This window comes from Haliotis rufescens, unplaced genomic scaffold (genome assembly GCF_023055435.1).
Source record: "Haliotis rufescens isolate VD_foot unplaced genomic scaffold, xgHalRufe1.0.p SCAF_17, whole genome shotgun sequence".
Lineage (NCBI taxonomy): Eukaryota > Metazoa > Mollusca > Gastropoda > Lepetellida > Haliotidae > Haliotis > Haliotis rufescens.
Genome location: NW_025963857.1, coordinates 147,206 through 174,570, shown reverse-complemented (window position 1 = coordinate 174,570; position 27,365 = coordinate 147,206). Strand labels below are relative to the sequence as shown.

General features: G+C 47.6%; 1 protein-coding gene across 4 annotated transcripts in view; it reads left to right on the top strand.

The window, feature by feature from the left end:
* Window positions 1-27,365, top strand: part of LOC124113773 (GPI ethanolamine phosphate transferase 1-like) — a 36,678-nt gene that overhangs the window by 6,507 nt on the left and 2,806 nt on the right. For 3 of the 4 annotated variants that reach the window (XM_046474368.2, XM_046474450.2, XM_046474331.2), the window contains exons 11-28: window positions 367-459; window positions 1,012-1,067; window positions 1,238-1,259; window positions 1,872-1,928; window positions 2,861-2,940; window positions 3,113-3,282; window positions 4,544-4,625; window positions 4,807-4,909; window positions 8,352-8,444; window positions 9,464-9,555; window positions 10,150-10,200; window positions 10,906-10,972; window positions 11,770-11,878; window positions 12,904-13,006; window positions 13,925-14,015; window positions 14,858-14,968; window positions 15,992-16,047; window positions 22,370-22,445. In XM_046474368.2, coding sequence (XP_046330324.2) covers window positions 367-459; window positions 1,012-1,067; window positions 1,238-1,259; window positions 1,872-1,928; window positions 2,861-2,940; window positions 3,113-3,282; window positions 4,544-4,625; window positions 4,807-4,909; window positions 8,352-8,444; window positions 9,464-9,555; window positions 10,150-10,200; window positions 10,906-10,972; window positions 11,770-11,878; window positions 12,904-13,006; window positions 13,925-14,015; window positions 14,858-14,968; window positions 15,992-16,047; window positions 22,370-22,445 — 1,512 coding nt within the window. The other variant, XR_007221699.1, reaches the window with a different exon arrangement.

Sequence of the window (27,365 nt, the reverse complement as noted above, 5' to 3'; positions counted from 1 at the left end):
CTACTCTTTTACTATTGCTGTTGCCACACTACTCTTTTACTATTGCTGTTGCCACACTACTCTTTTGCTATTAGTGCTCTATTGTTGTTGCCGCACTACTCTTTTGCTATTGCTGTTGCCACACTACTCTTTTGCTATTGCTGTTGCCACACTACTCTTTTGCTATTGCTGTTGCCACACTACTCTTTTGCTATTTCTGTTGCCACGTTTCTCTATTGCTGCTCTATCGCTGTTGCCACACTACTCTTTTGCCATTGCTGCTCATTTGCTGTTTCCGCTGTACGGCTGTTGTAACTCTATAAACTTGGTTTTGGTCAGATTAAGAGTGCATGTTGACTCTGGCTTAGTTCAAGCTTCATGTTGTAGGGAGTTCTGCCCCTTGAGTACCTAGGTGTGTCGCTATGGGAACAGGCGGAGGGGATCTACGCTAATGCACAGCAGATACTTGCACAATATCAGGTAGGTGGACAAGACTTATTCTGTTTATGATAACCTTGTGATTAAACTTGTCAATATACACACGGTTGTAAGGAAACAATTAAGTCAGACTGACTGCCACCTTCTGTCTCTGCAGTTCTTCCATTCAGCGTGTTATGCCGACCTGTGTTGGGGATAGGAGAAGGTTGTATGTGAGGGTGGTGATTGATTCGGTGTCAGTGAGTGAGTTAGTTGGGTTCATCACCCCCTGGAACAGTATTTCCGTCAGAGAGTTTCATATTGATGAGGGAGAAAGTCTGGATGTGATGCAGGGCTACAATAGATGTTACCACTTTGGTGAAACCCACCAGCACGAGTACGGTGTTGACAAAACATCAGCAGGACGAACCAGGATTCAAACCCATAATAATAGTTTTTTGGCTAAGGGATGCAACTCTGCACAGCAAATCGCAGCATCTTAGATGACTGGGCCCATCGTGCCAGGTGTTGATTGTTGCTCCAATTGACTGTCTCATGTGATGATCCAGTTTTCTCTGTACTTTAGCTGCTGATAACTTATTTTGTTCCTGACAGGTGAAGATGAGGCAGGTGAAGGAGAGGACTGTCTCGGTTGCCTTCCGACCTTTCGGGTGAGATTGTTTTCTCAGCAAGTCTTTTAACATTGACGCTAAAATTCTTAACATGTCTGCTAACATCTCTTTTGATTTGAAGAAAACATAACCATCGTTGTTATTCTTTCCAATACGTTGTTACAATGTTGTCAGGTATGTTTAATGTGTTTCAAATGCTTTGTTTTTAGGGAACTTTCCCCATCAAAACAAGTAAGTGTTAATTCTATAAACTGATATTGTGTATCACAGGGGGAGACATACGTCTTCATCACTTACCTCTAAATATGTAGACTTTTCATGGAAGGTGTATTGGAATAAGGATTCCAGATGGAACACAGGAAGTGGTACTGGTTTTGGCAACCAGATGGCTGTCTCATGAATACCACTGTGACAAGGAAAACCTGACACTAGTTGAACCGATGAGGGGATATGTTTACAGCAGCTACTTAAGTTTATGTTTTCAATGCTTTGATTGTTGCTCATGCTGTTACCCAATTTTTCCACACTTGATACTACTGGAGGAACAACAGCTTCTAAATAATACCTTATCTCATTTATGTAAAATTATTTTTTAAATACATTTTCCATTTCCACCATCAGATAATTAATGCAGTATTTACTTGTCTTTTGGAACATTTCTTTGAATGCACTTGCTGAAATGTGTTCCATTGGTAGTAAAATTGGCATCAGGTGAAAACAGTTGTTTTGGGGACTTCAGCATTTAATTTGATCCATCAATGGTGCAGTAGTAGAAGCGCCAGTCATACTGTACATGAATCACAATGTATAGTTGGTGATAGTTATGTTTGTACTTATTTCCAGGCAGACTACGTCCGACACATCCGGCAGCTGATCAAGTCTGGAAACTATGCACAGGCAGTAAGTTGGATGTTCTCTGGTACAAGGGGCGGTCGGGTAGCCTAGTGGTTAATGCGTTCGCTTGTCACGGCGAAGATCCGGGTTCGATTCCCGACATGGGTACAATGTGTGAAGCCCAATGGTATCTCAGTGTGCTAGCACTATTAATCGGCATCTTTCCGAACTAGTTCAAGCACACACGCACGCACGCGAGTGCACGCGTGCATGCACATCGCTATATAAGTGCAATAATCTTGGACGCGACATTATACCCCATTTCACCTCACCTTACCTTGAATGTAATTACCTTAAATAATAATAATTTTACCCACAGTGAACCAGTGAACCGAATGCTTCTTAGGTAAAACTAATGAAAACATGTATCTAGACATGCTAGATCTAACTGCACATTTATTATTGAATTTGGCAATGTCAGGTTTATATTATGCAATTGTTGGATAGATGAACATGTTGCTCACTTAACATAATCATACGTACAACTTTTCTGACCCCCAAATGCCTACAATGTGCCAACTTCACCACAGCGAAGCACACCGGAGCCATTGTACCGCCGTTCCAACTTTAAAACTCGGATCGCAATCCGAAACAATCAAAATCTTTCGGTTACATAAAATATCCATGGATCTGACTCTGTGACTTGGTTGCATGTGTATCATTGTACCCAGATTGTACCATTGTATCACTGTATCAACCAAACAGCGGTGTATTTGCTATGCAGGATAGGTCATGGGGAGGTAACTCTGTTTGCTTGATACATGCGATGTATTCTGTGTGCTTGCTAGTGATCAGCCATATTGAATGTCGAGTTACAATCATTCCTCTTTAAATGTATGAACCTTGTGAAAAACCTGTCAATACAATGGATGTGACACCGACAATATCTAGTTGTTGCTACAATAAGGTGACATGATTGTTGTATTGATGTGTTTTAGATAGCAGAGAGCCGGGAGTTGATGAGTGTGGGTCTGAAGGGACTCAACTATTACCAGAAGTATGACAGACTGTTCCTAGGGTGAGAGTGGTTTGTTTGTTGATTACCGCTGCTCTCAGCAATATCCCTGATCTATGACGGTGGTCTGTGAATAATAATGTCTGGACAAGACATACCAGTTATTGTGTTGATCCATTAATCCAGGAAGATGTTGAAACATACACGGGTTTCATCTCTCTGTGTCTCCTGTCAGGATCAGTATCGTGCTGAGCTTCGTGGGATGGATGGTGTACCTGCTGCAGCAGGTGCTCCACAACCACACCTGGTTCTGTGCTGGCAGGTCGGACAGAGTTGCCTCCCCTCTACACTACGTCCACATGGCGGCAGCTGTCATGGCCTCCATCGTCAGTTTTCTCTTGTTTAGTGAGTTTAAATATGTTTTTTTAGTTTGATTCTGACCTTAAGTAATTATAATGTATTTGTATGTGAAAACAAATGTGATAATGAAACAACATGGTGATGGGGATGATGTTATGTCTAATTATGGATGTTATGTATTAGGATATGTATTTAGTGACTACCACCAGTGAAGATCTGGGGTAGAATAGGTCTTCAGCAACCCATGCTTGTCCCCCCCGTGAAGATCTGGGTTAGAATAGGTCTTCAGCAACCCATGCTTGTCCCCCCGTGAAGATCTGGGTTAGAATAGGTGTTCAGCAACCCATGCTTGTCCCCCCCCGTGAAGATCTGGGTTAGAATAGGTCTTCAGCAACCCATGCTTGTCCCCCCGTGAAGATCTGGGTTAGAATAGGTCTTCAGCAACCCATGCTTGTCCCCCTGTGAAGATCCGGGTTAGAATAGGTGTTCAGCAACCCATGCTTGTCCCCCCGTGAAGATCCGGGTTAGAATAGGTCTTCAGCAACCAATGCTTGTCGTAAGAGGGGACTAACGGGATCGGGTGGTCAGGCTTGCTGACTTGGTTGATTTTGTCATCATATCCCAATTGCTTGGATTGATGCCCTTGATGTCAATCACTGCATTGTCTGATCCAGACTCGATTATTTACAGACCGCCCTCACATGGCTAGAATATTGCTGAGTGTGTCTACTATCCATCAAGTTTTATGCCCCCTACCGAATATTATGGGACGTGCTGTCAGCAACACTTGGGCACTGCTGTAAGTTTGGCACTGTGTATCACTGCCACAATGAAGTGGGTTGATTAGTTTGTTGTTTTACGCCACACTCAGCAATATTCCAGCTATATGACAGCGGCCTGTAAATAATCGAGTCTGGACCAGACAATCCAGTGATTAACATCATGAGCATCGATCCACGCAATTGGGATCGATGACATGCTTCAACCAACTCAGCGAGCCTGACCACCCAATCCCGTTATTTGCCTCTTAGGATAAGCATAGTCGCCTTTCATGGCAAGAATGGGTTGCTGAAGACTATTCTGCCCTGCATCTTCACGGGTCCCCACAATGAAGTGTAAGTGTGAGACAACTACTCTAAAAGATGAGGATGTTGATGTTAAGGATGCCATGACAGATTAACTGTAGTAATGTGATTGAATCGGTGGTCCTTAAGTATTTTGATGAGGATATGACAATGGAGTTGATGATGATGTGGGAAATCTAAATGAAAGGCAAGAACCCATGTACCCCGTCGTGTTGTTTCAGTCCAGTCGTCCCCGGTCACCTACTACCTCTACTGCCTGCTCCCCGTGCTGCTGTGGACCAAAGTCGTGGAAGCTGAAGTTAGGTAAGCGTTTTCAACTTTCTCACTCTGAGGGATGTCTGCCTCTGAATACGTTGCTGTGTCCGTGACTCGCTAGCTTCTCAGGGCTAGCTACATTTTGTTTTCCTAAACCCTGTCAAAACTGATTGATGCACAGCAGCAGATGATTTGATTTCAGAAATATTAACGGAAGTATTTTTCGCAGATTACAGATCCTGAAACGAGCTGTATCTGCGTGTTACGATAACAAGTGTATCCTGGCAGTGACGGCCTCTGTTGCCTGTAGCATGCTGGGACTGGAGATAGTGGTGAGGAATATAGTGTGTAGATGTTACAGGGTGTTATCTGTAGGGGTGAGATATGTATGTGTAGATGTTACAGGGTATTATCTGTAGGGGTGAGATATGTGTGTAGATGTTACAGGGTGTTATCTGTATGGGTGAGACATGTATGCCTGTAGCATGGTGAAACTGGAGATAGTGGTGAGGAATATAGTGTGTAGATGTTACAGGGTATTATCTGTAGGGGTGAGATATGTATGTGTAGATGTTACAGGGTGTTATCTGTAGGGGTGAGACATGTATGCCTGTAGCATGGTGAAACTGGAGATAGTGGTGAGGAATATAGTGTGTAGATGTTACAGGGTGTTATCTGTATGGGTGAGACATGTATGCCTGTAGCATGGTGAAACTGGAGATAGTGGTGAGGAATATAGTGTGTAGATGTTACAGGGTGTTATCTGTAGGGGTGAGATATGTATGTGTAGATGTTACAGGGTGTTATCTGCAGGGGTGAGATATGTATGCCTACAGTGTTGGGAGACTGGAGGTAGTGGTGAGGAATATAGTGTGTAGATGTTACATGGTGTTATCTGTAGGGGTGAGATATGTATGTGTAGATGTTACAGGATGTTATCTGCAGGGGTGAGATATGTATGCCTGCAGTGTTGTGAGACTGGAGGTAGTGGTGAGGAATATAGTGTGTAGATGTTACAGGATGTTATCTGTAGGGGTGAGACATGTATGCCTGTAGCATGGTGAAACTGGAGATAGTGGTGAGGAATATAGTGTGTAGATGTTACAGGGTGTTATCTGTAGGGGTGAGATATGTATGTGTAGATGTTACAGGGTGTTATCTGCAGGGGTGAGATATGTATGCCTACAGTGTTGGGAGACTGGAGGTAGTGGTGAGGAATATAGTGTGTAGATGTTACATGGTGTTATCTGTAGGGGTGAGATATGTATGTGTAGATGTTACAGGATGTTATCTGCAGGGGTGAGATATGTATGCCTGCAGTGTTGTGAGACTGGAGGTAGTGGTGAGGAATATAGTGTGTAGATGTTACAGGATGTTATCTGTAGGGGTGAGATATGTATGTGTAGATGTTACAGGGTGTTATCTGTAGGGGTGAGATATGTATGTGTAGATGTTACATGGTGTTATCTGTAGGGGTGAGATATGTATGTGTAGATGTTACAGGATGTTATCTGTACGGGTGAGATATGTATGCCTGCAGTGTTGGGAGACTGGAGGTAGTGGTGAGGAATATAGTGTGTAGATGTTACAGGGTGTTATCTGTAGGGGTGAGATATGTATGCCTGCAGTGTTGGGAGACTGGAGGTAGTGGTGAGGAATATAGTGTGTAGATGTTACAGGGTGTTATCTGTAGGGGTGAGATATGTATGTGTAGATGTTACAGGGTGTTATCTGTAGGGGTGAGATATATATGTGTAGATGTTACAGGGTGTTATCTGTAGGGGTGAGATATGTATGTGTTGATGTTACAGGGTGTTATCTGTAGGGGTGAGATATATATGTGTAGATGTTACAGGATGTTATCTGTAGGGGTGAGATATGTATGCCTGCAGTGTTGGGAGACTGGAGGTAGTGGTGAGGAATATAGTGTGTAGATGTTACAGGGTGTTATCTGTAGGGGTGAGATATGTATGTGTAGATGTTACAGGGTGTTATCTGTAGGGGTGAGATATATATGTGTAGATGTTACAGGGTGTTATCTGTAGGGGTGAGATATGTATGTGTTGATGTTACAGGGTGTTATCTGTAGGGGAGAGATATATATGTGTAGATGTTACAGGATGTTATCTGTAGGGGTGAGATATGTATGCCTGCAGTGTTGGGAGACTGGAGGTAGTGGTGAGGAATATAGTGTGTAGATGTTACAGGGTGTTATCTGTAGGGGTGAGATATATATGTGTAGATGTTACAGGATGTTATCTGTAGGGGTGAGATATGTATGCCTGCAGTGTTGGGAGACTGGAGGTAGTGGTGAGGAATATAGTGTGTAGATGTTACAGGGTGTTATCTGTAGGGGTGAGATATGTATGTGTAGATGTTACATGGTGTTATCTGTAGGGGTGAGATATATATGTGTAGATGTTACAGGATGTTATCTGTACGGGTGAGATATGTATGCCTGCAGTGTTGGGAGACTGGAGGTAGGGGTGAGGAATATAGTGTGTAGATGTTACAGGGTGTTATCTGTAGGGGTGAGATATGTATGTGTAGATGTTACAGGATGTTATCTGTAGGGGTGAGATATGTATGCCTGCAGCAGTGGTGAGGAATATAGTGTGTAGATGTTACAGGGTGTTATCTGTAGGGATGAGAATGTATGCCTGCAGCAGTGGTGAGGAATATAGTGTGTAGATGTTACAGGGTGTTATCTGTAGGGGTGAGATATGTATGTGTAGATGTTACAGGATGTTATCTGTAGGGGTGAGATATGTATGCCTGCAGTGTTGGGAGACTGGAGATAGTGGTGAGGAATATAGTGTGTAGATGTTACAGGGTGTTATCTGTAGGGATGAGAATGTATGCCTGCAGCAGTGGTGAGGAATATAGTGTGTAGATGTTACAGGGTGTTATCTGTAGGGGTGAGAATGTATGCTTGCAGCAGTGGTTAGGGATATAGTGTGTAGATGTTACAGGGCTTTATCTGTAGAGGTGAGATATATATGTGTAGATGTTTAGGGTGTTATCTGTAGGGATGAGATATGTATGCCTGCAGCAGTGGTGAGGAATATAGTGTGTAGATGTTATAGGGTGTTATCTGTAGGGGTGAGATATATATGCCTGCAGTGTTGGGAGAGTGGAGGTAGAGGTGAGGAATATAGTGTGTAGATGTTACAGGGTGTTATCTGTAGGGATGAGATATGTATGCCTGCAGCAGTGGTGAGGGATATAGTGTGTAGATGTTACAGGGTGTTATCTGTAGGGGTTAGATATGTATGCCTGCAGCAGTGGTGAGGAATATAGTGTGTAGATGTTATAGGGTGTTATCTGTAGGGGTGAGATATGTATGCCTGCAGCAGTGGTGAGGGATATAGTGTGTAGATGTTACAGGGTGTTATCTGTAGGGGTGAGATATATATGTGTAGATGTTACAGGGTGTTATCTGTAGGGGTGAGATATGTATGTGTAGATGTTATAGGGTGTTATCTGTAGGGGTGAGAATGTATGTGTAGATGTTACAGGGTGTTATCTGTAGGGGTGAGATATATATGTGTAGATGTTACATGGTGTTATCTGTAGGGGTGAGATATGTATGTGTAGATGTTACAGGGTGTTATCTGTAGGGGTGAGAATGTATGCCTGCAGCAGTGGTGAGGAATACAGTGTGTAGATGTTACACCTATGACTTGTACATTGTTTCAGCAGTTGGTTGTGAGTGAGACTGCTGAAGACAGTGAGTCCCAGTGATGTAGTTTGTGACACCCTTCTGTTGTCCAGGTCCAAGGCTTCTTCCAGAGAGAGCTGTTGTCCGTGGGGCTCGTCTGTATCGCACTCTGGTCTGTGACGTCGGGGGTCTTCAACACTTCCAAGGTCAGTGTTGTCAAGGAAACTGTGATGAATGCTACTTGAGTGAGTGAGTGAGTTTGATTAAACCTTAGGGTGGCTATCAATTTAGATTATAGAGATTGATAATCACCAAATTAATATTGATCAGTTATCGTATTGCAGAAGTGACTTTAAGCAAATAAGCAAAAAATCCCAAAAGAAATCAACATTTCTCAGGCCCGGGTGAGCAGACACATTTATGCAGGGATTACTTTGTGGACATTTCAGACGTAACAAAAACAGTTGCTTTCCAACTTCAGCAATTGACATTAATGACAATAACAAGTCTGTTTTGGTAAATCCAAACTTTATTTCATCACCACCCTTGTATCGATTACAACAATGTTATATTGATAATCGTTAAGATTTCTTCACATTGATGATAATTCTGATTATCAATCTTTTTAGCCAGCCCTAGTTAAATGCCACACAAAATATTCCAGTCCAAATTATATGTGACATACTGTCAGGGTTGCAGATACACACCTGTCAGTGTTCCATTGCCATACATGTTTGATATAAGGTGATGGCTGCCATGGTGTGTGTGGCTGATTGTGAGACATTGTATCCTGACAACACGGGTAGTTGGTCATGCTATCAACCACCGGTTTGCTTGACCTGTTTGTGTCCAGGCAGATGTCATATTGGTCATATTCTGACTGAGAGACCCGCTAAGATCCGGGGTAGAATAGGTCTTCAGCAACCAGTGCTTGCCGTAAAAGGAAACTTTGCTTGTCGTAAGTGGCGACTAATGGGATCGGGTGGTCAGGTTGATGCATGTCACCGTAACCCAATTGCGTGGACTGATGCTCATGTTGTCAATCACTGGATTGTCTGGTCCAGACTCGATTATTTACAGACCGCCACCATATAGCTGGAATATTGCTGAGTGCGGCCTTAAGCAACAAACAAACAAATCTGACTGAGACATAAAATACTGTTCCCTCACCCATTGACTCATTTTATCTTTAGACAAAAATATGTATGTGTGTGAAATGTTTCAGTTTTCGGCGTATGGCTGGTTGCTAAGCTGCATATTGCTGGCAGCGTTCCCTCTCCTTCCCGTGGTGGGCCGGAACGCCAACTATACGCTTGTGTGAGTAGCACCAGTTTACTTACATCACTTAAGTAGCAGGTGCACCTTGTCATGACATATAGTAGTCACGTTTGACAGTCTGCATGTTATATAAAAAACCATGGGGAATGTTCGGGAGAACTATGGTGAGGAACTTGGAACGTTCGAGATTGTTTGAGTTTGTGAAAACTTGGACTGTTCGCACGAACGCTGTTTGCTTCACGGTTGTTGTAGAATGTGGGAATCGAGGGGCACATGAAAGAGACCATGAGTCAGTTTGAAAAAACACTGCGTAACAGAGATTCCGAGTTGAATACGTCTCCAGAAAATGGAACATGTGGTCCAAGTCAGGCTTGATTCTCATCTTATCCTCATAGTGTAGATCATTGCTCATGATATCAGTCACTGGTTTGTCTGGTTGCAGGCTGCTGTCATATAGTTGGAATATTGCTGAGTGTGGTTTTAAACAACAAACAAGTAACTATATTGAATAAAAAGGACTTCATGTATATAAGATTGTTTCTGACCAGCCCATACTTTGAAAACAATTCATGGAAATAATATTTCTTCCTTGGTAACGAATGTGTTAATGTACTGTGTAACCCTGTGTTGCAGCCTCGTCTCGGGGATGCTGGCCTTCCTGCTGGGGGCAGTGATGGTGTACAGGTAGGTGCTGCCATACAGGTGCACAGTGACCTCCTTAGCTTATGAGATCACCTCCTTGGTCTAGTGGATAGAGTGTCTGCCCGGAGAGTGGACGATTGGGGGTTTGATCCCCAGCCACATCAGACCAAAAGATGTTAAAAGATGGCATTTATTGTTATCCTGTTTAGTGCTCGGGATTAAGGGGCTGAAACAAGGACTGGTCAGCTTGGAGTTGGTGTACTGTCTCTGAGTGGGGTATTCGTGTTATGCTGCAGCATGGTATCTCAGTGGGTTAGCACTATAGAACCAGCATTAGTCGGGTCCTGTACAGGCAGCCACACACACATACATGTGCATGCTTGATGCTATAAAGATAACTTCAAACCCCATCTCATTGGCTTATGAAGATGTAAGTTGGCTAAAATAATTTGTACAATTTAATATCTTAGCCTGTCAGCCTCTATCATTAATAGGATGTTTTGCAGATTTCATTTTTATGTCACTGGTTGGATTGAAAATGAAGCCTTTTTTGAATGATCCTAAGACAATAACAGAGTGAAATAAAAGTGGTTACTCTGGTTAGTTTTAAAAGTGTTGAAATAAAATGTCAGGAAAATGGTGTTTGCTATTTTGAGATACGATGTATGAGGTGTTTGCTATTTTGAGAGACGATGTATGAGGTGTTTGCTATTTTGAGAGACAATGTTTGAGGTGTTTGTGTTTCAGACTGGGTGTGTTGACCAGCAGGGACAAGAACAACAACAGAATGTCAGGTGTCATCATGGGCATACAGGTACGCCCCGCAGGGAGAATTGCCCCAGGGGGTTCTGGCCCATTGGGGTTCCAGGGGAGAGTTGGCCATCGGGGTTCTGGGAGAGTTGCCCCTTGGGGTTCTGGGAGGGTTGCCCCTCGGGGTTCCAGGGGAGAGTTGCCCCTTGGGGTTCTGGGAGAGTTGCCCCTCGGGGTTCCAGGGGAGAGTTGCCCCTCAGGGTTCCAGGGGAGAGTTGCCCCTCAGGGTTCCAGGGGAGAGTTGCCCCTCGGGGTTCCAGGGGAGAGTTGCCCCTCAGGGTTCCAGGGGAGAGTTGCCCCTCAGGGTTCCAGGGGAAAGCTGCCCATCAGGGTTCCAGGGGAGAGTTGCCCCTCAGGGTTCCAGGAGAGAGTTGCCCCTCAGGGTTCCAGGGGAGAGTTGCCCCTCAGGGTTCCAGGGGAAAGCTGCCCATCAGGTGAACAGATATTGACATTTAAAGTCTATTTTTTATTTATTAATTTCATGTCGTGGATCATGTTCAAAAGATTTGTATTTTGAAACTAATGAACAAACAAGTGAAATTATATTGTCAGGAAAGCAGTATCTACATTTAAAAGAGAAATCTGATAGGCTAAGGATTAACAGTTTACTATAGCCAAGCCAACCTCACCATGGTATTAGTTAATACATTTGTTTTAGGAACAGGGTTTAGCAAAGATAATTATTCCTTGGAATATGTTAAGTTCAAAGTTGACAGTATATATTTTTATTAGAAGAATCAAAGTATATTTTTTTTGAGTTTCTTGACTTGAGAACATTGAAGGAAGTTGGTGTTGTTTCAGCTTGTAATGATCCTTGCGGCCGTGGGACTGGTGAAGACGACGTCGGACGGTATCAGGCAGCGGCATGGGGTCCCATCGTACAACCACCTCATCAGCTGGGCCATGCTAGGTGGGTGCCGACATCACCGATGTCCTCCATGTAACCAGATAGTGTTAACACAGAAATGGGGGCACGGATGGCCCAGTCATCTAAGGCGCTGCAATTCGCTGTGCAGAGTTGCATCCCTTTGGCACGCCAGAAACCTATGATTGTGGATTTTAATCCCGGTTTGCCCCAATTATGTTTGTAGGTTTGTCAGCACCATACCCGTGCTTGTGGGTCTCACCGAAGTGGTAAACGTCTGAGACCTGCATCACTTCGGGCTTTCCTCCCACATTCAGCTGACATGCCTGATATAACTGGAATACTGTTAAAAGCGGCGTTAAACCCAACTCACTCACTCACTCACTACAGAAACATGAGGGTGAAAGCTGGAGGGATTCCATTCCTCATATTGTTCACATTCAGAAACAGGATAATGGAATATTTTGTACCAACATTGATGATAAATAACCTTCATGGGATTATTAGATAGGTCCCAGCATCCTTTAAAGTGTGTCACCGTCAAATTGTTTTATAGGCATTACTTAGAAGTTGACCTGGGCTATTTCCAGTGCAGCATTACGGAACAAACAAGAACCTTGAGGTACAATCAACTGGTGTGAGTGAGTTAAAACAAATTCCGTCCATAAGCATTATTTCAGCATATGGCGATGATCGAACAACTAGATGAAGGATGAGGTTAAAGCGGCGTAAAACCACACTCACTCACTCACTAGAAGTTTACGGATGACAAAGTAAACACAATATAGACCTGGACTATTTCCAGTGCGGCATTAAGGAACAAACAAGAACCTTAACATAAAATATAGACCTTAAAGAACCATTAAAACAAATTTGTCGCATAAGCATTATTTCAGCATATGGCGATGATCGAACAACTAGATGAAGGGTGAGGTTATTGCAGTGTGTGGTTTGTGAGACTGGTTTGCCTGACACGGTTCAAGGAGTGGTTGTGTAGAAGCTGAACCATGGTTACATCGACGAGTAGTTTGTAGCATCAGGTGTTGGATAACATTGTCTTATTGTTTCAGGATTGAGTCCGATATGGCCGCTACTGACCAGCACGAACCTCCCGGAGAGACTGGCCAGCGTGGGGCTGACCTTCATCGGCCCCTACATCCTCATGAGCATCACGTATCCTTGGGCTGGGGCACTCAGCTCGGTCCCGCTGCCGACTGCTATAAGGCTGTAGATGACGTCGAATCGTTGTTCTGTTGAGGCAGACGACTAATTCAAGTTGTAGTCGTGGTGGTAATGTTTAGGCAAGGAAAGATATCTCTTCCGTTATAAATAATGACAGTTTGAACTGTTACAAAATGAATATGTTACAAAAATGTTCACTTGACATTCATGATAACCCTGACAGTTCTGAGAAACTTTTGTGGCGAGTTGTTTTATAGGCTCTCATTGAGCTTAGCCATCTTTTATTGGTGTCAGGTCCAATGTTTTGTTTTCCTTGTGAGAAGTCGGAGCTCAGGCTCAGGAGAACCCCTGATCTGCCATTAGACAACAGGAAGTGTGCACAATGTTAATTGAGTTATCTGATGTTGTCTTGGCATGGTCACCTTGCTAGACATTCAGGGCAGAAGACCCAAGTAGGCTTGATGGTCACTCTGAGACGACTGAACTGGTGTTATCATGTGGAACCTGGTGCATGGTGTAGGTAGTTACTCGTGCTATCAGGCCTCTGATACAGCTGAAATATTGCTGACTGTGGCGGAAAATTACATTCATTCACTCTGCGTGTTCTAGCACCTGCATGACCATGCTGTCTGTCACTGAATGTGTGAGTAGGGTCCTCGGTATGTCACCACCATAGCTTGCCATGGTTTTACCGAACTGAGCTGTCACCATGTGATATAATTGTAAGATTGTGAAGCTGACTGGGGAACATTGTGATGCTGAAGACCTGGCGGGGGATTCCCTACGTGGGTACAGCTTCTGATGTCCCCTGCCGTGATGTGCTGGAATATTGCTGACCAACTCACTCACTCACCCGAAGCAGTCATTCAATCTAGCCTTGTTCCATGACTTGTCCTTGACCTTGGTCAGCTACGAGAGCGTGTTCCTGTTGGTGCTACTCAGTCTCCTGTACTTCTGGCTCCACATGGAGCACGACCTGGCAGAGGAGCGCACCAGGAAGGTGGGTAAAGACAGCTCAGGGTGGGGTCACATGGGGAGGGTGGGGTCCACATGGGAAGGGTGGGGTCACATGGAGAGGGTGGGGCTCACATGGAGAGGGTTGGGCTCACATGGGGAGGATGGGGTCCACATGGGGAGGGTGGGGTCATATGGAGAGGGTGGGGCTCACATGGTGAGGGTGGGGCTCACATGGGGATGGTGGGGCTCACATGGGGAGTGTAGGGCTCACATGGGGAGGGTGGGGAGTGTAGGGATCACATGGGGAGGGTGGGGTCACATGGAGAGGATGGGGCTCACATGGAGAGGGTGGGGCTCATAGGGGATGGTGGGGCTCACATGGGGAGGGTGGGGTCACATGGGGAGGGTGGGGTCACATGGAGAGGGTGAGGCTCACATCAAAAGGGTGGGGCTCACATGGGGAGGGTGGGGCTCACATGGATAGGGTGGGGCTCACATGGGGAGGGTTGGGCGAACGAGGTGTTTGAGGTTGCAGGACAAGTTCCCTGGTGTTGCTTTTCATGTGACTAACTTTATATATTTGAAATAAATAGCATTGCATACTATTTTACTATTAATATCCAATTAGAGTTGGTCTTCAGCGCTCATGCTTGTGGTAAGAGATAACTATCAATGGTTAGGCTCGCTGACTTGGTTAATGCATGTCATTGTATCCCAATTGCATAGATCCATGCTCATGACGCGATCACTAGATTGTCTGGTCCAGATTCAATTATTCACAGACTGCTGTCATATAGCTGGAATATTGCAGAGTGCAACATTAAACAACAAACAAGCAACTGCAGCATGTCTGATGACTTGTGTTCTGATGACTTGTGTTTACAGCTGTTGTCCCACACTGACTTCACTGCCAACACCCACCTCAAGTCTCACCGCGACACCTCGCCGGATTCAAGATGGCTGCAGCTGGCCGACCTCAGACGAGCATTCTACTTTGTATCCTTGCCACCGATCAGCTGTTGGCCCACAGTAGATATATTCAACCTGTTACCAGTTGTGGGTCGGTCTAGCAGACCAGTCAGACGTGGAAGACTGCGTAGATGATGGGGTGGGTTGGGAGCAAGACGTTGAGGATGAACTGACTTAAATCAGGATCAGGTATTGATGGCTGCTGAGGGTGAATAGTATGACTAGTATCACCAGAGGTCCCACACTAATTTTATGCAGGCTGATGTGTCTTTGTGATGCAATGGCCAGAACTGATGCCAACTGACAATGGGTTTGAGTGAGTGAGTTTGGTTTAACACCGCTTTTAACAGTATTCCAGTTATATCGTGGCGTGTCAGATTAATGTGGGTGGAAAGACCGAAGTGATGCAGGTCTCAGACGTTTACCACTTCGGTGAAACCCACGAGCACGGGTATGGTGCTGATAAACCTAGAAACATAATCGGGGCGAACCGGGATTCGAACCCACAATCATAGGTTTCTGGCATGTCCAAGGGACGCAACTCTGCACAGCGAATCGCGTCGCCTTAGACCACTGGGCCACCCCTGCCCCCAGAATGGGTTTGATGTTTGGGCTAGATGACATCATATTAAATACCATGCACTGTAGTCCATGCTGTCAGTCACACGTCTGCCTTGTGCAGCCTCAGCTAGCTACAGACTGGTGCATATTGGCTGGATATTGGTGACTGTGGCACTGTTTATTCACTTCAGGTTTTGCTAATGTTCCTGACCCGTGAAGATCTGGGGTAGAATAGATCTTCAGCAACCCATGCTTGCCGTAAAAGGTGACTATGCTTGTCGTAAGAGGCGACTAACGGGATTGGATGGTCAGGCTCGCTGACTTGGTTGATGCATGTCATCGTATCCCAATGGTGTGGATTGATGCTCATATTATCAATCACTGGACTGTCTGGTGCAGACCTGATTGTGCAGACATATAGCTGTATAAATGTTGCTAAGTGCGGCGTTAAACAACAAACAAACATCAATGTTCCTTGACCCCGGGCAGGTCTTCCTCACACTGACGGCGTTCTTTGGCACAGGAAATATAGCAAGCATTAACAGGTAGGGATGTCTGTAGCAGGAGCTCACCAGTATCCAGTCTCTGACTCTCGGGACTTGGCCAATATTACATTAAGTAATACGTTACCACTGTTATACCGAGGCTGTTGTCTCCCACAACTGCTGCTATAGCGAAATCTACCACAGAGATCTCAATTACCTCATGCAGCACGTGCGTAGCCACCTAGCTGCCATGTGACACCCTTCACTCTTGTCTCCTTCGTCTGCTTAGCAAGACGTGTTTTCTCCTGCTGAAGCGTTCCTTGAAGATTTGGTGATATTTATTATAGTTTATTCTCTAATAAACTGTGCTTTTATGGGGCGTTGCGGTAGCTACGCTTGGTTATAATTTTCCCGCCAAACGGAAAATTTTTCCCGCCCTTTTTTCTATATACTTGCGGGGTTCGCGTTTGCACGTTGTGTTTTACGTTTCCCCTGTTCTTGTATGTTTTGGGGGTTAACATAACTTATTTCTTTAATAAAAGTTATATGTGTATGTTACATGTTCACATTGCTCGTTTATTTTCTTGTGAAAATGTTCGTTTGTGAATCATTGTGGTGCGTGCGTTGTAACCATGTTTTGTTCTTTGTTTATAGCAAACAATCAATGTCTGACATGGATATGTCCCCAGTATCCACCCCCTCTACCCCTGCTCCTCGGAGTTATGGGGTGTGCAGAAAGTTTTTGTCGTCCCGGGATCCCCACGTTCGTTGCCCGCGGTGCAGGGTTCCTTGCGGGGACACCCGGTGCATCCTGTGCGAAGGTCTGGGGCCTGCGGATTTTGAGCGGTACCGGCTGTACGTACAGTCCGTCTCCACCCCTGTGGTGGCCGGTTCGTCCGGTCGGGGTCCCCGTGCGGGTACCACCTCCTCGGCTGCGGCGGATCCCCTTGCGGCCCTCGGGCTGTCTGGGGATTCCGTCGCCGCATTGTTGTCGAAACTTGTGGATTCCATGCTGGCGGCCTTATCGCAAGATAGGCCGCTGGCTGTTCCGTCCCCGGCCTCTTCGGTGGCCGCGGGGTCGGACGCGGGGTCCACCAGTACGGCGGCGGCTCCCGTGGTCACCGGTCCTTCCCCCGAACCGTTGCTCCCGCTATCGGTTTAGGACCGCGTGGCCATGGTTTATGACCTCTTTGAGGACATGCCCCGGGGGTACCGCGGGGAATCCACGACTGTGGGTTCCTCCGAGGTATACGATGAGTCTTCCGACTCGGCTTTCCCCGCATCAACCTTGCTGCGCGGTTTCAAGCCTTCCTTGGAGAACGCCTTCGCGGCGGCCTCCGGTCGGGGTCTCCCGTTGCCTCCGACGTCGTGGAGAAAGGGTTTATTCCCGGTACATGACCTTGCCTTTCCCGAGGCTGGTCCTACCGCGGAGGCCCATGTTGAGCGGTTGGGTGTCCGTGCCCCACCGGCTGCTACGGTAACGCAAGCTACCTTGCACCAGCTGGACGCCCTCGCTCGGCACTCCATGTCTCACGGAGACACTTACTTGGCTGCAGCGGCCCGTCTGGTCGAAGGTTCTCCCACGGACCGTGACCAGCGCATTTACAACTGCCTGCTCAGTTTAAATGCTTCCCTGGAGTACGTTGCCGAGGACTCTCGGCACACACTTGCTCTTGTTGGGTCCCTGCATAGGCGCCTGGGTGCCGCTCCTAACCGGAGCGCGCCCCAGGCTGCTGCGGCCGGTAGGTCTAAGGGGTCGGGTTCTTCTTCCTCTGGGAAGTAGCCCCGCCCTGAGGGCTCCGGTATGGGCAATCAGCTGCCCTTTCGCGGGAAAACGGGGAACTGGGGGAAGCCCAAGTCGTCGACGGACGGCAAGGGCCCCTCCAGGTGACTCTCATTGGAGGGGTTCGTATGCCAACAGCGCCAACTTCGGTTGGCCCTTAGGCGAACCCGAGTCACTTGGCCCTGGACAGTTGCGCCTGTCGCAACCTGTCAGGGCCCCCTCTCCTTCCCCAGTGGGAGCCAGACTCCAGACTTACTGGGAGAATTGGGAACAAGTGTTCGACGACCCGTGGGTGGTCAACACGATTCGGTACGGCTATCGGCTTGATCTCAAAGCGAATCCGCCGCTCACCGTTGCCCCGTTGGCAGGTTTCGATTCGGAAACCGATCTTCCCATCCTCGCCGATGCCAGGAGAGGGGGCAGTACGGGAGTTAGCTCTACCAGAAATAACACCGGGGTTTTACTCCAGGATATTTCTCGTTCCCAAGTAGGACAGTGCTGAACTCAGAATGATTCACACGTCCGCTCCCTGGCTGTTCACCCGGTTAACCACCCCCATAGTGGGGTTCCTCCACAGGAGGGGTGTCCGGTACTTCGCGTACCTGGACGACTCGCTAGTAGCAAATCGAATGACGGACACCCTGTCACGCCATCTCGATTTCGCACGTCGGCTCTTGGAGCAATTTGGGTGGATTATCAATCTCCCCAAGAGCGAGTTAACCCCTTCTCAGAACTTACTGTTCATCGGAGGTCGGTTCAACACGGTGTCCCATCGCCTCTTTGTCCCCCCAGACCGGTGGCACAAAATTCAGGCGATGATTGCCAAAGTCTTAGCGGTGCAACAGACTGTTCACTTTTGGGAACAGCTGTTAGGGCTACTTGTATCAGCCCAGGACTGCACCGCACGGGGTCGTCTCCAACTCCGCCCGCTGCAACGGTTTTTAATCCAGTTGTTAGCAACGGAGGTGAACAGTGCGACCGTCGCCCTCCCGGATCGGCTCCGACCGCATCTGGAGTGGTGGACGGTCCCTTACATTGTCTTATCAGGAGTCTCTATGCGGCCCTACCGGGCCACGTTGACCCTGTATACAGACGCCTCTCTAGTGGGCTGGGGCGCCCATCTAAAGGGGGAGGTGACCTCGGGGCTGTGGTGCTTAGACGAACTAGGTCTTCACATCGCTTGTCTCGAGTTCAAGGCAGTGATCAACGATGTCAATCACTGGAAGCATCGTCTCGTCGACGCCTGGCTCATGCTGGCGACCGACAACACGACGGTAGTGTCCTATGTGAACAAACTGGGGGGAACCCACAGTCACTCGCTACTCGATCTCACGTTCGAGTTTTACGCTCTGGTGGACAGTGTCCCGTGCCAGATACGCGCCCGTCACATCCCAGGTGTGCGGAACGTACTGGCCGATGCTCTATCGAGGCCTCAGGATCCGAGCCCCACAGAGTGGATGCTGAACCCAGTAGTGTTTCAGTGGCTGTGCGAACGTTTGGGTCGTCCGATGGTCGACCTGTTCGCAACACGGTTCAACAATCAACTCCCGTTGTTTGTATCACCAGTCCCGGTCCCGAGGGCCATCGATCACGATGCTCTCGCGTTAGACTGGACGGGCTTGGTCGCTTATGCTTACCCGCCGACAGCGTTGATACCACACATTCTAAGCCGGCTCCGAGGAGTTCGCTGTCGAATGTTACTGATCGCGCCCATGTGGCCGAACAGATCGTGGTACCCCGACTTGCTGACCCAGGTCACGCAGTCGCCACTTCCACTGCCTGTGAGACCGGATCTCTTGATCCACCCTCACACCCGTCAGCTTCATCCAAACGCAGGGCAGTTCAATCTGCACGCGTGGATGTTGTCACCGAGCGTCTGAGGAGTAAAGTTTTTTCTCGCCGGGCGTCTCGGGCATACGTTAGTATGCATCGTGATTCTACCCAGAAGGTGTATAATGCACGTTGGGTTATTTTCACGAAGTGGTGTTGTAAACATCACATTCATTCGCCAGATAAGGTATCTGTGCAGGATATTGCTCGTTTCATGTCTCACTTGCGAGAGACCCGGAAACTCTCCGGGGGTTCCATTGCCAACTATGTCTCGTCCGTTGCTACGGTACGGGACGTTGCTATGGGTACCAGTCTCTCCAAAGAGCCGGTGATACGGGGTATTATCAAGGGTTTCAAACAGCACGATCTTAAGAAGGGCCGCCTTCGGGCACCGGCCTGGGATCTTTCCCTAGTGTTGCAATCACTTACGGAAGCTCCGTATGAACCCTTGCATAGTGCTTCGTTCCGGCATGTGACTTGGAAAACAGCATTTCTCCTCTCCTTTGCCACGGCGGCACGTGTATCCGAAATTCATGCACTCGATGTCGCCAAGGTACGATTCGATAGGGGTGACGAAGGAGCGGTCCGCCTGGGCCTGCTCATGGGCTTCGTCGCCAAGAATCAGAGAGTCGGGCAAACGGAGAGAGAATTCACTGTAAGATCACTCAAAGAAATCTTACATCCTGCTGATACTGAGGACAGAGCGCTGTGTCCGGTTAGGGCCCTTAAGTATTATCTTAAGGCTTCGAATGAACGTAGACAAGGGCGTGACCGTCTGTTCATATCGTGTAACCCTAATCGCACGGTTGACATACCTCGCAACTCGATTGCGTTGTGGCTTCGTTCTGTCATCAATCTGGCGTACCGGTCTCGGGGGTTACCGGTAGCGGGGTCAAACCCGCACGAGATCAGGGCGCTAGCGGCAACATTTGCCCTACACTCGAATATCTCTGTTCGCAGAATATTACGAGGTTGTTACTGGCGTTCTGACTCGGTTTTTGCCAATCATTACCTCAAACAGGTCGCTGATGCCGTCGTGGAGAGTGTGCACCGTCTTGGCCCGCGGATCGCGGCGCAAGCGGGCACCTAAGGGGTGTGCCCAGCGCAATTCCGAACTCCTCAGGCGTCTGACCTTGCACGGTGGTCAATCTGGATCTACTCCAATGTTCCCACTGCCGTGGGTACAGGAGTTGGGGTCCCGCAAACCAGCGCACTCACACCACAGGTGAGGGCGGCTTTTTGTGTGCTTTGTCCTTATTTGTATTTTGACAATTATGTCTTTAATTGTCTGTCGTGTATCCCAACCTTGTGATGCATGCTTACAAATACTGGAATTAGGTCACGCGCCTAATGCATACTTTAAGTAGGCTTGCTCTGGGATATACGGTCTGAATGAAATTAATTTCCCTCTTTTCGACTGTTTAACCTGATCTAAGATTAAGCTCACGCGGATACAGTGTTCTCATCCGCTGCGGCGATGAAATACCTATCCAGTGGGGCCGTTTGGAGTCACCAATCGTTTTGGCAATGACGATTGAGCCTTACGGTATGCGCTTGACAGTGCTTTGGTATTCCTATAGGGTAACGCCTAGCTAGGTGCATGCGCATCGAGTGCTTCCGCCTTGGTGTTTACTTCCGCTGGTCGGAAGGAACGCTAGCAGTCAGGATTCGGGTTGTAGGTGCTCCCCACCGCCTACTGTGGTAGTCAGCCTCGGTATAACAGTGGTAACGTATTACTTAATGTAATTTGTAGAATTTTCCTATTCGGAATATTCTATAAGTAATACGTTACCACTGGGCTGCTGCCCGCCCGTCCGTCCCCCGAGCACTTGCTCTCGCAGGAGACAAGAGTGAAGGGTGTCACATGGCAGCTAGGTGGCTACGCACGTGCTGCATGAGGTAATTGAGATCTCTGTGGTAGATTTCGCTATAGCAGCAGTTGTGGGAGACAACAGCCTCGGTATAACAGTGGTAACGTATTACTTATAAGAATATTCCGAATAGGAAAATTCTACAAAATCTGCTTCTAACGTCTTTATACTTTGTGTACCAGGTAATTTTGCTGGAATATTGCTAAAAGTGGCATGAAGCCATACTCCATCACTTTGTATCTGTACGAGTATTGTTAAAACCATAGTTGCATACAAGGAGTGGCCTCTACAACGTATACATTTAAAATACATAAGTTCCCAAGTCCAAAAAGTCATTTGCAGGGTTAAAACTGACAGTTTTTGTCCAGTAGTCCTTATAATGATAACATATGGCAAAACCCTTAAAATGGGCCAATTTCTGTTAGTCCTTAGGATACCTTTACTATTGGGCAGTTTGGTAAGGACTACAGGACTAGTGCCAATTTCTAAAGCTGAATTTGTAATATCGAGTACCATATCTATCAACATATTGAGGCATTATAGATATTGCCCTTGCAATGACTTTGCTGGTTTAGCATGCCTGTATATAACAAAATAAGAATGAAATATCTACCTGCCTGGTCATTTTCATGTAAAAACTTTGAATGTCTGCTGTCAAACAAACATTATAGTGTTCAACTACAAGTATCTTTATACATTCATCATGCTTTTGTGTTACGTCAGTTGTTGTCTTGATACTCCGTATACTGCAATATTTGATAATATAACTGTATGTCAATGTAACTCACTTGTATATGGGCAATTGACCTTTAATCCAATAAACCATTGAATTGAAAAAATTGACAGCTTGTCTGACATTGTGAAAGAGAATTGAATAAACTTTCCTGTGATGTTCCAGTTTTGATCCTGCCTCCGTGTACTGCTTCCTGACCGTCTTCAACCCCTTTGTGATGGGAGCCCTGATGCTGCTGAAGGTGGGTCACACAATCTGCATCCCTGCACCCATTACCATGCAGGGTGCCACCCGTGAAGATACTGCACCCATTACCATACAGGGTGCGACCCGTGAAGATACTGCACCCATTACCATACAGGGTGCGACCCGTGAAGATACTGCACCCATAACCATACAAGGTGCCACCCGTGAACATACTGCACCCATTACCATACAGGGTGCGACCCGTGAACATACTGCACCCATTACCATACAGGGTGCGACCCGTGAAGATACTGCACCCATTACCATACAGGGTGCGACCCGTGAACATACTGCACCCATTACCATACAAGGTGCGACCCGTGAACATTCTGCACCCATTACCATACAGGGTGCGACCCGTGAAGATACTGCACCCATTACCATACAGGGTGCGACCCGTGAACATACTGCGCCCATTACCATACAGGGTGCGACCCGTGAACATACTGCACCCATTACCATACAGGGTGCGACCCGTGAACATACTGCATCCATTACCATACAGGGTGCGACCCGTGAACATACTGCACCCATTACCATACAGGGTGCGACCCGTGAAGATACTGCGCCCATTACCATACAGGGTGCGACCCGTGAACATACTGCACCCATTACCATACAGGGTGCGACCCGTGAACATACTGCATCCATTACCATACAGGGTGCGACCCGTGAACATACTGCACCCATTACCATACAGGGTGCGACCCGTGAAGATACTGCACCCATTACCATACAGGGTGCGACCCGTGAACATACTGCACCCATTACCATACAGGGTGCGACCCGTGAACATACTGCACCCATTACCATACATGGTGGGACCCGTGAACATACTGCACCCATTACCATACAGGGTGCGACCCGTGAACATACTGCATCCATTACCATACAGGGTGCGACCCGTGAACATACTGCACCCATTACCATACAGGGTGCGACCCGTGAAGATACTGCGCCCATTACCATACAGGGTGCGACCCGTGAACATACTGCACCCATTACCATACAGGGTGCGACCCGTGAACATACTGCGCCCATTACCATACAGGGTGCGACCCGTGAACATACTGCGCCCATTACCATACAGGGTGCGACCCGTGAACATACTGCGCCCATTACCATACAGGGTGCGACCCGTGAACATACTGCGCCCATTACCATACAGGGTGCGACCCGTGAAGATACTGCAACCATTACCATACAGGGTGCGACCCGTGAACATACTGCACCCATTACCATACAGGGTGCGACCCGTGAACATACTGCATCCATTACCATACAAGGTGCGACCCGTGAACATACTGCACCCATTACCATACAGGGTGCGACCTGTGAACATACTGCACCCATTACCATACAAGGTGCGACCCGTGAACATACTGCACCCATTACCATACAAGGTGCGACCCGTGAAGATACTGCACCCCTTACCATACAGGGTGCGACCCGTGAAGATACTGCACCCATTACCATACAGGGTGCGACCCGTGAACATACTGCACCCATTACCATACAGGGTGCGACCCGTGAACATACTGCACCCATTACCATACAGGGTGCGACCCGTGAACATACTGCACCCATTACCATACAGGGTGCGACCCGTGAACATACTGCACCCATTACCATACAGGGTGCGACCCGTGAACATACTGCACCCATTACCATACATGGTGCGACCCGTGAACATACTGCACCCATTACCATACAGGGTGCGACCCGTGAACATACTGCACCCATTACCATACAGGGTGCAACCAGTGAACATACTGCACCCATTACCATACAGGGTGCGACCCGTGAAGATACTGCACCCATTACCATACAGGGTGCAACCCATGAAGATACTGCACCCATTACCATACAGGGTGCGACCCGTGAACATACTGCGCCCATTACCATACAAGGTGCGACCCGTGAACATACTGCACCCATTAGCATACAGGGTGCGACCTGTGAACATACTGCACCCATTTACCATACAGGGTGCGACCCGTGAACATACTGCACCCATTACCATACAGGGTGCGACCCGTGAAGATACTGCACCCATTACCATACAGGGTGCGACCCGTGAAGATACTGCACCCATTACCATACAGGGTGCGACCCGTGAACATACTGCACCCATTACCATACAAGGTGCGACCCGTGAACATACTGCACCCATTACCATACAGGGTGCGACCCGGTCTCAAGGAGACCACTAATTTTAGTTTGTTATAACATTAGTTTGTTGTAAGTATACATACATCATATATAACAAAGTTTACTGCACGTGTATATAGGTACATAGAGATATATATTAATACACATACATGTATACTCACCGACATGCTGTTTAATATAGGAAGAATTACTCATATTCAAGAGACATCAGATTGGTTCGATGCACAAACGAACATACTGTTATGATGTGTGAACCCGAGGCTCATAAACGCATCACATGTGATGTCATAGATCCATGACTCGGGATGCACCATTTGTCTCGTGCAGGACTAGCGTAAAAAGATTGAAAGTCACGTGCAGCATATAGTGATAAGAATAAAGACACTGTGGTAACACTTGACTGATTTTTAGTTTTGTCATTAAGTGGTACACATTGGAAACATCTCTTCTAAACGTCCATACTTCTCTATATGTTTCTATGGTTCAAGTTTCTTTTGGCGGTGAGTATATATAGGTACATATAGATATATATTTGAAAAGAAGACGAAGAAGTCCTCGGCAGTTATTCAGACCATTTAATGGCACTTTGTTCATCATCATAGTCAAAGGCAAGGCATGGCAGTTTGTCAACACACGCACACGGACAGCACGTGGTTACATAAAAAAAGTATACACTGGGTGCATACAACTGTCGAACCGGAACGGAATGGCAGACAAACGAAATCACACCCGACGACATGTACACAGCATCAGCAATAGGCGAACAGCCTTACTGTTCTTACTTTTATCGAACAGCATTCATTCATTACTTTATGACAATATTGATGAACATTGTGAAAGCTTCCCCCCTAGTCTTCCTGTCAGTGAATGCCGTCTGTGTTGTGAAGGGTCCCCCCTAGTCCTCCTGTCAGTGAATGCCGTCTGTGTTGTGAAGGGTCCCCCCTAGTCCTCCTGTCAGTGAATGCCGTCTGTGTTGTGAAGGGTCCCCCCTAGTCCTCCTGTCAGTGAATGCCGTCTGTGTTGTGAAGCGTCCCCCCTAGTCCTCCTGTCAGTGAATGCCGTCTGTGTTGTGAAGGGTCCCCCCTAGTCCTCCTGTCAGTGAATGCCGTCTGTGTTGTGAAGGGTTCCCCCTAGTCCTCCTGTCAGTGAATGCCGTCTGTGTTGTCTGTGTTGTGAAGGGTTCCCCCTAGTCCTCCTGTCAGTGAATGCCGTCTGTGTTGTGAAGGGTTCCCCCCTAGTCCTCCTGTCAGTGAATGCCGTCTGTGTTGTCTGTGTTGTGAAGGGTTCCCCCTAGTCCTCCTGTCAGTGAATGCCGTCTGTGTTGTGAAGGGTCCCCCCTAGTCCTCCTGTCAGTGAATGCCGTCTGTGTTGTGAAGCGTCCCCCCCTAGTCCTCCTGTCAGTGAATGCCGTCTGTGTTGTGAAGGGTCCCCCCTAGTCCTCCTGTCAGTGAATGCCGTCTGTGTTGTGAAGGGTTCCCCCTAGTCCACCTGTCAGTGAATGCTGTCTGTGTTGTGAAGGGTTCCCCCTAGTCCTCCTGTCAGTGAATGCCGTCTGTGTTGTGAAGGGTTCCCCCCTAGTCCTCCTGTCAGTGAATGCCGTCTGTGTTGTCTGTGTTGTGAAGGGTTCCCCCTAGTCCTCCTGTCAGTGAATGCCGTCTGTGTTGTGAAGGGTCCCCCCTAGTCCTCCTGTCAGTGAATGCCGTCTGTGTTGTGAAGCGTCCCCCCCTAGTCCTGCTGTCAGTGAATGCCGTCTGTGTTGTGAAGGGTCCCCCCTAGTCCTCCTGTCAGTGAATGCCGTCTGTGTTGTGAAGGGTTCCCCCTAGTCCACCTGTCAGTGAATGCCGTCTGTGTTGTGAAGGGTTCCCCCTAGTCCTCCTGTCAGTGAATGCCGTCTGTGTTGTGAAGCGTCCCCCCCTAGTCCTCCTGTCAGTGAATGCCGTCTGTGTTGTGAAGGGTTCCCCCTAGTCCACCTGTCAGTGAATGCTGTCTGTGTTGTGAAGGGTTCCCCCTAGTCCTCCTGTCAGTGAATGCCGTCTGTGTTGTCTGTGTTGTGAAGGGTTCCCCCCTAGTCCTCCTGTCAGTGAATGCCGTCTGTGTTGTCTGTGTTGTGAAGGGTCCCCCCTAGTCCTCCTGTCAGTGAATGCCGTCTGTGTTGTGAAGGGTCCCCCCTAGTCCTCCTGTCAGTGAATGCCGTCTGTGTTGTGAAGGGTCCCCCTTAGTCCTCCTGTCAGTGAATGCCGTCTGTGTTGTCTGTGTTGTGAAGGGTCCCCCCTAGTCCTCCTGTCAGTGAATGCCGTCTGTGTTGTCTGTGTTGTGAAGGGTTCCCCCCTAGTCCTCCTGTCAGTGAATGCCGTCTGTGTTGTCTGTGTTGTGAAGGGTCCCCCCTAGTCCTCCTGTCAGTGAATGCCGTCTGTGTTGTGAAGGGTCCCCCCTAGTCCTCCTGTCAGTGAATGCCGTCTGTGTTGTGAAGGGTTCCCCCCTAGTCCTCCTGTCAGTGAATGCCGTCTGTGTTGTGAAGGGTTCCCCCCTAGTCCTCCTGTCAGTGAATGCCGTCTGTGTTGTCTGTGTTGTGAAGGGTCCCCCCTAGTCCTCCTGTCAGTGAATGCCGTCTGTGTTGTGAAGGGTTCCCCCCTAGTCCTCCTGTCAGTGAATGCCGTCTGTGTTGTGAAGGGTTCCCCCCTAGTCCTCCTGTCAGTGAATGCCGTCTGTGTTGTCTGTGTTGTGAAGGGTTCCCCCCTAGTCC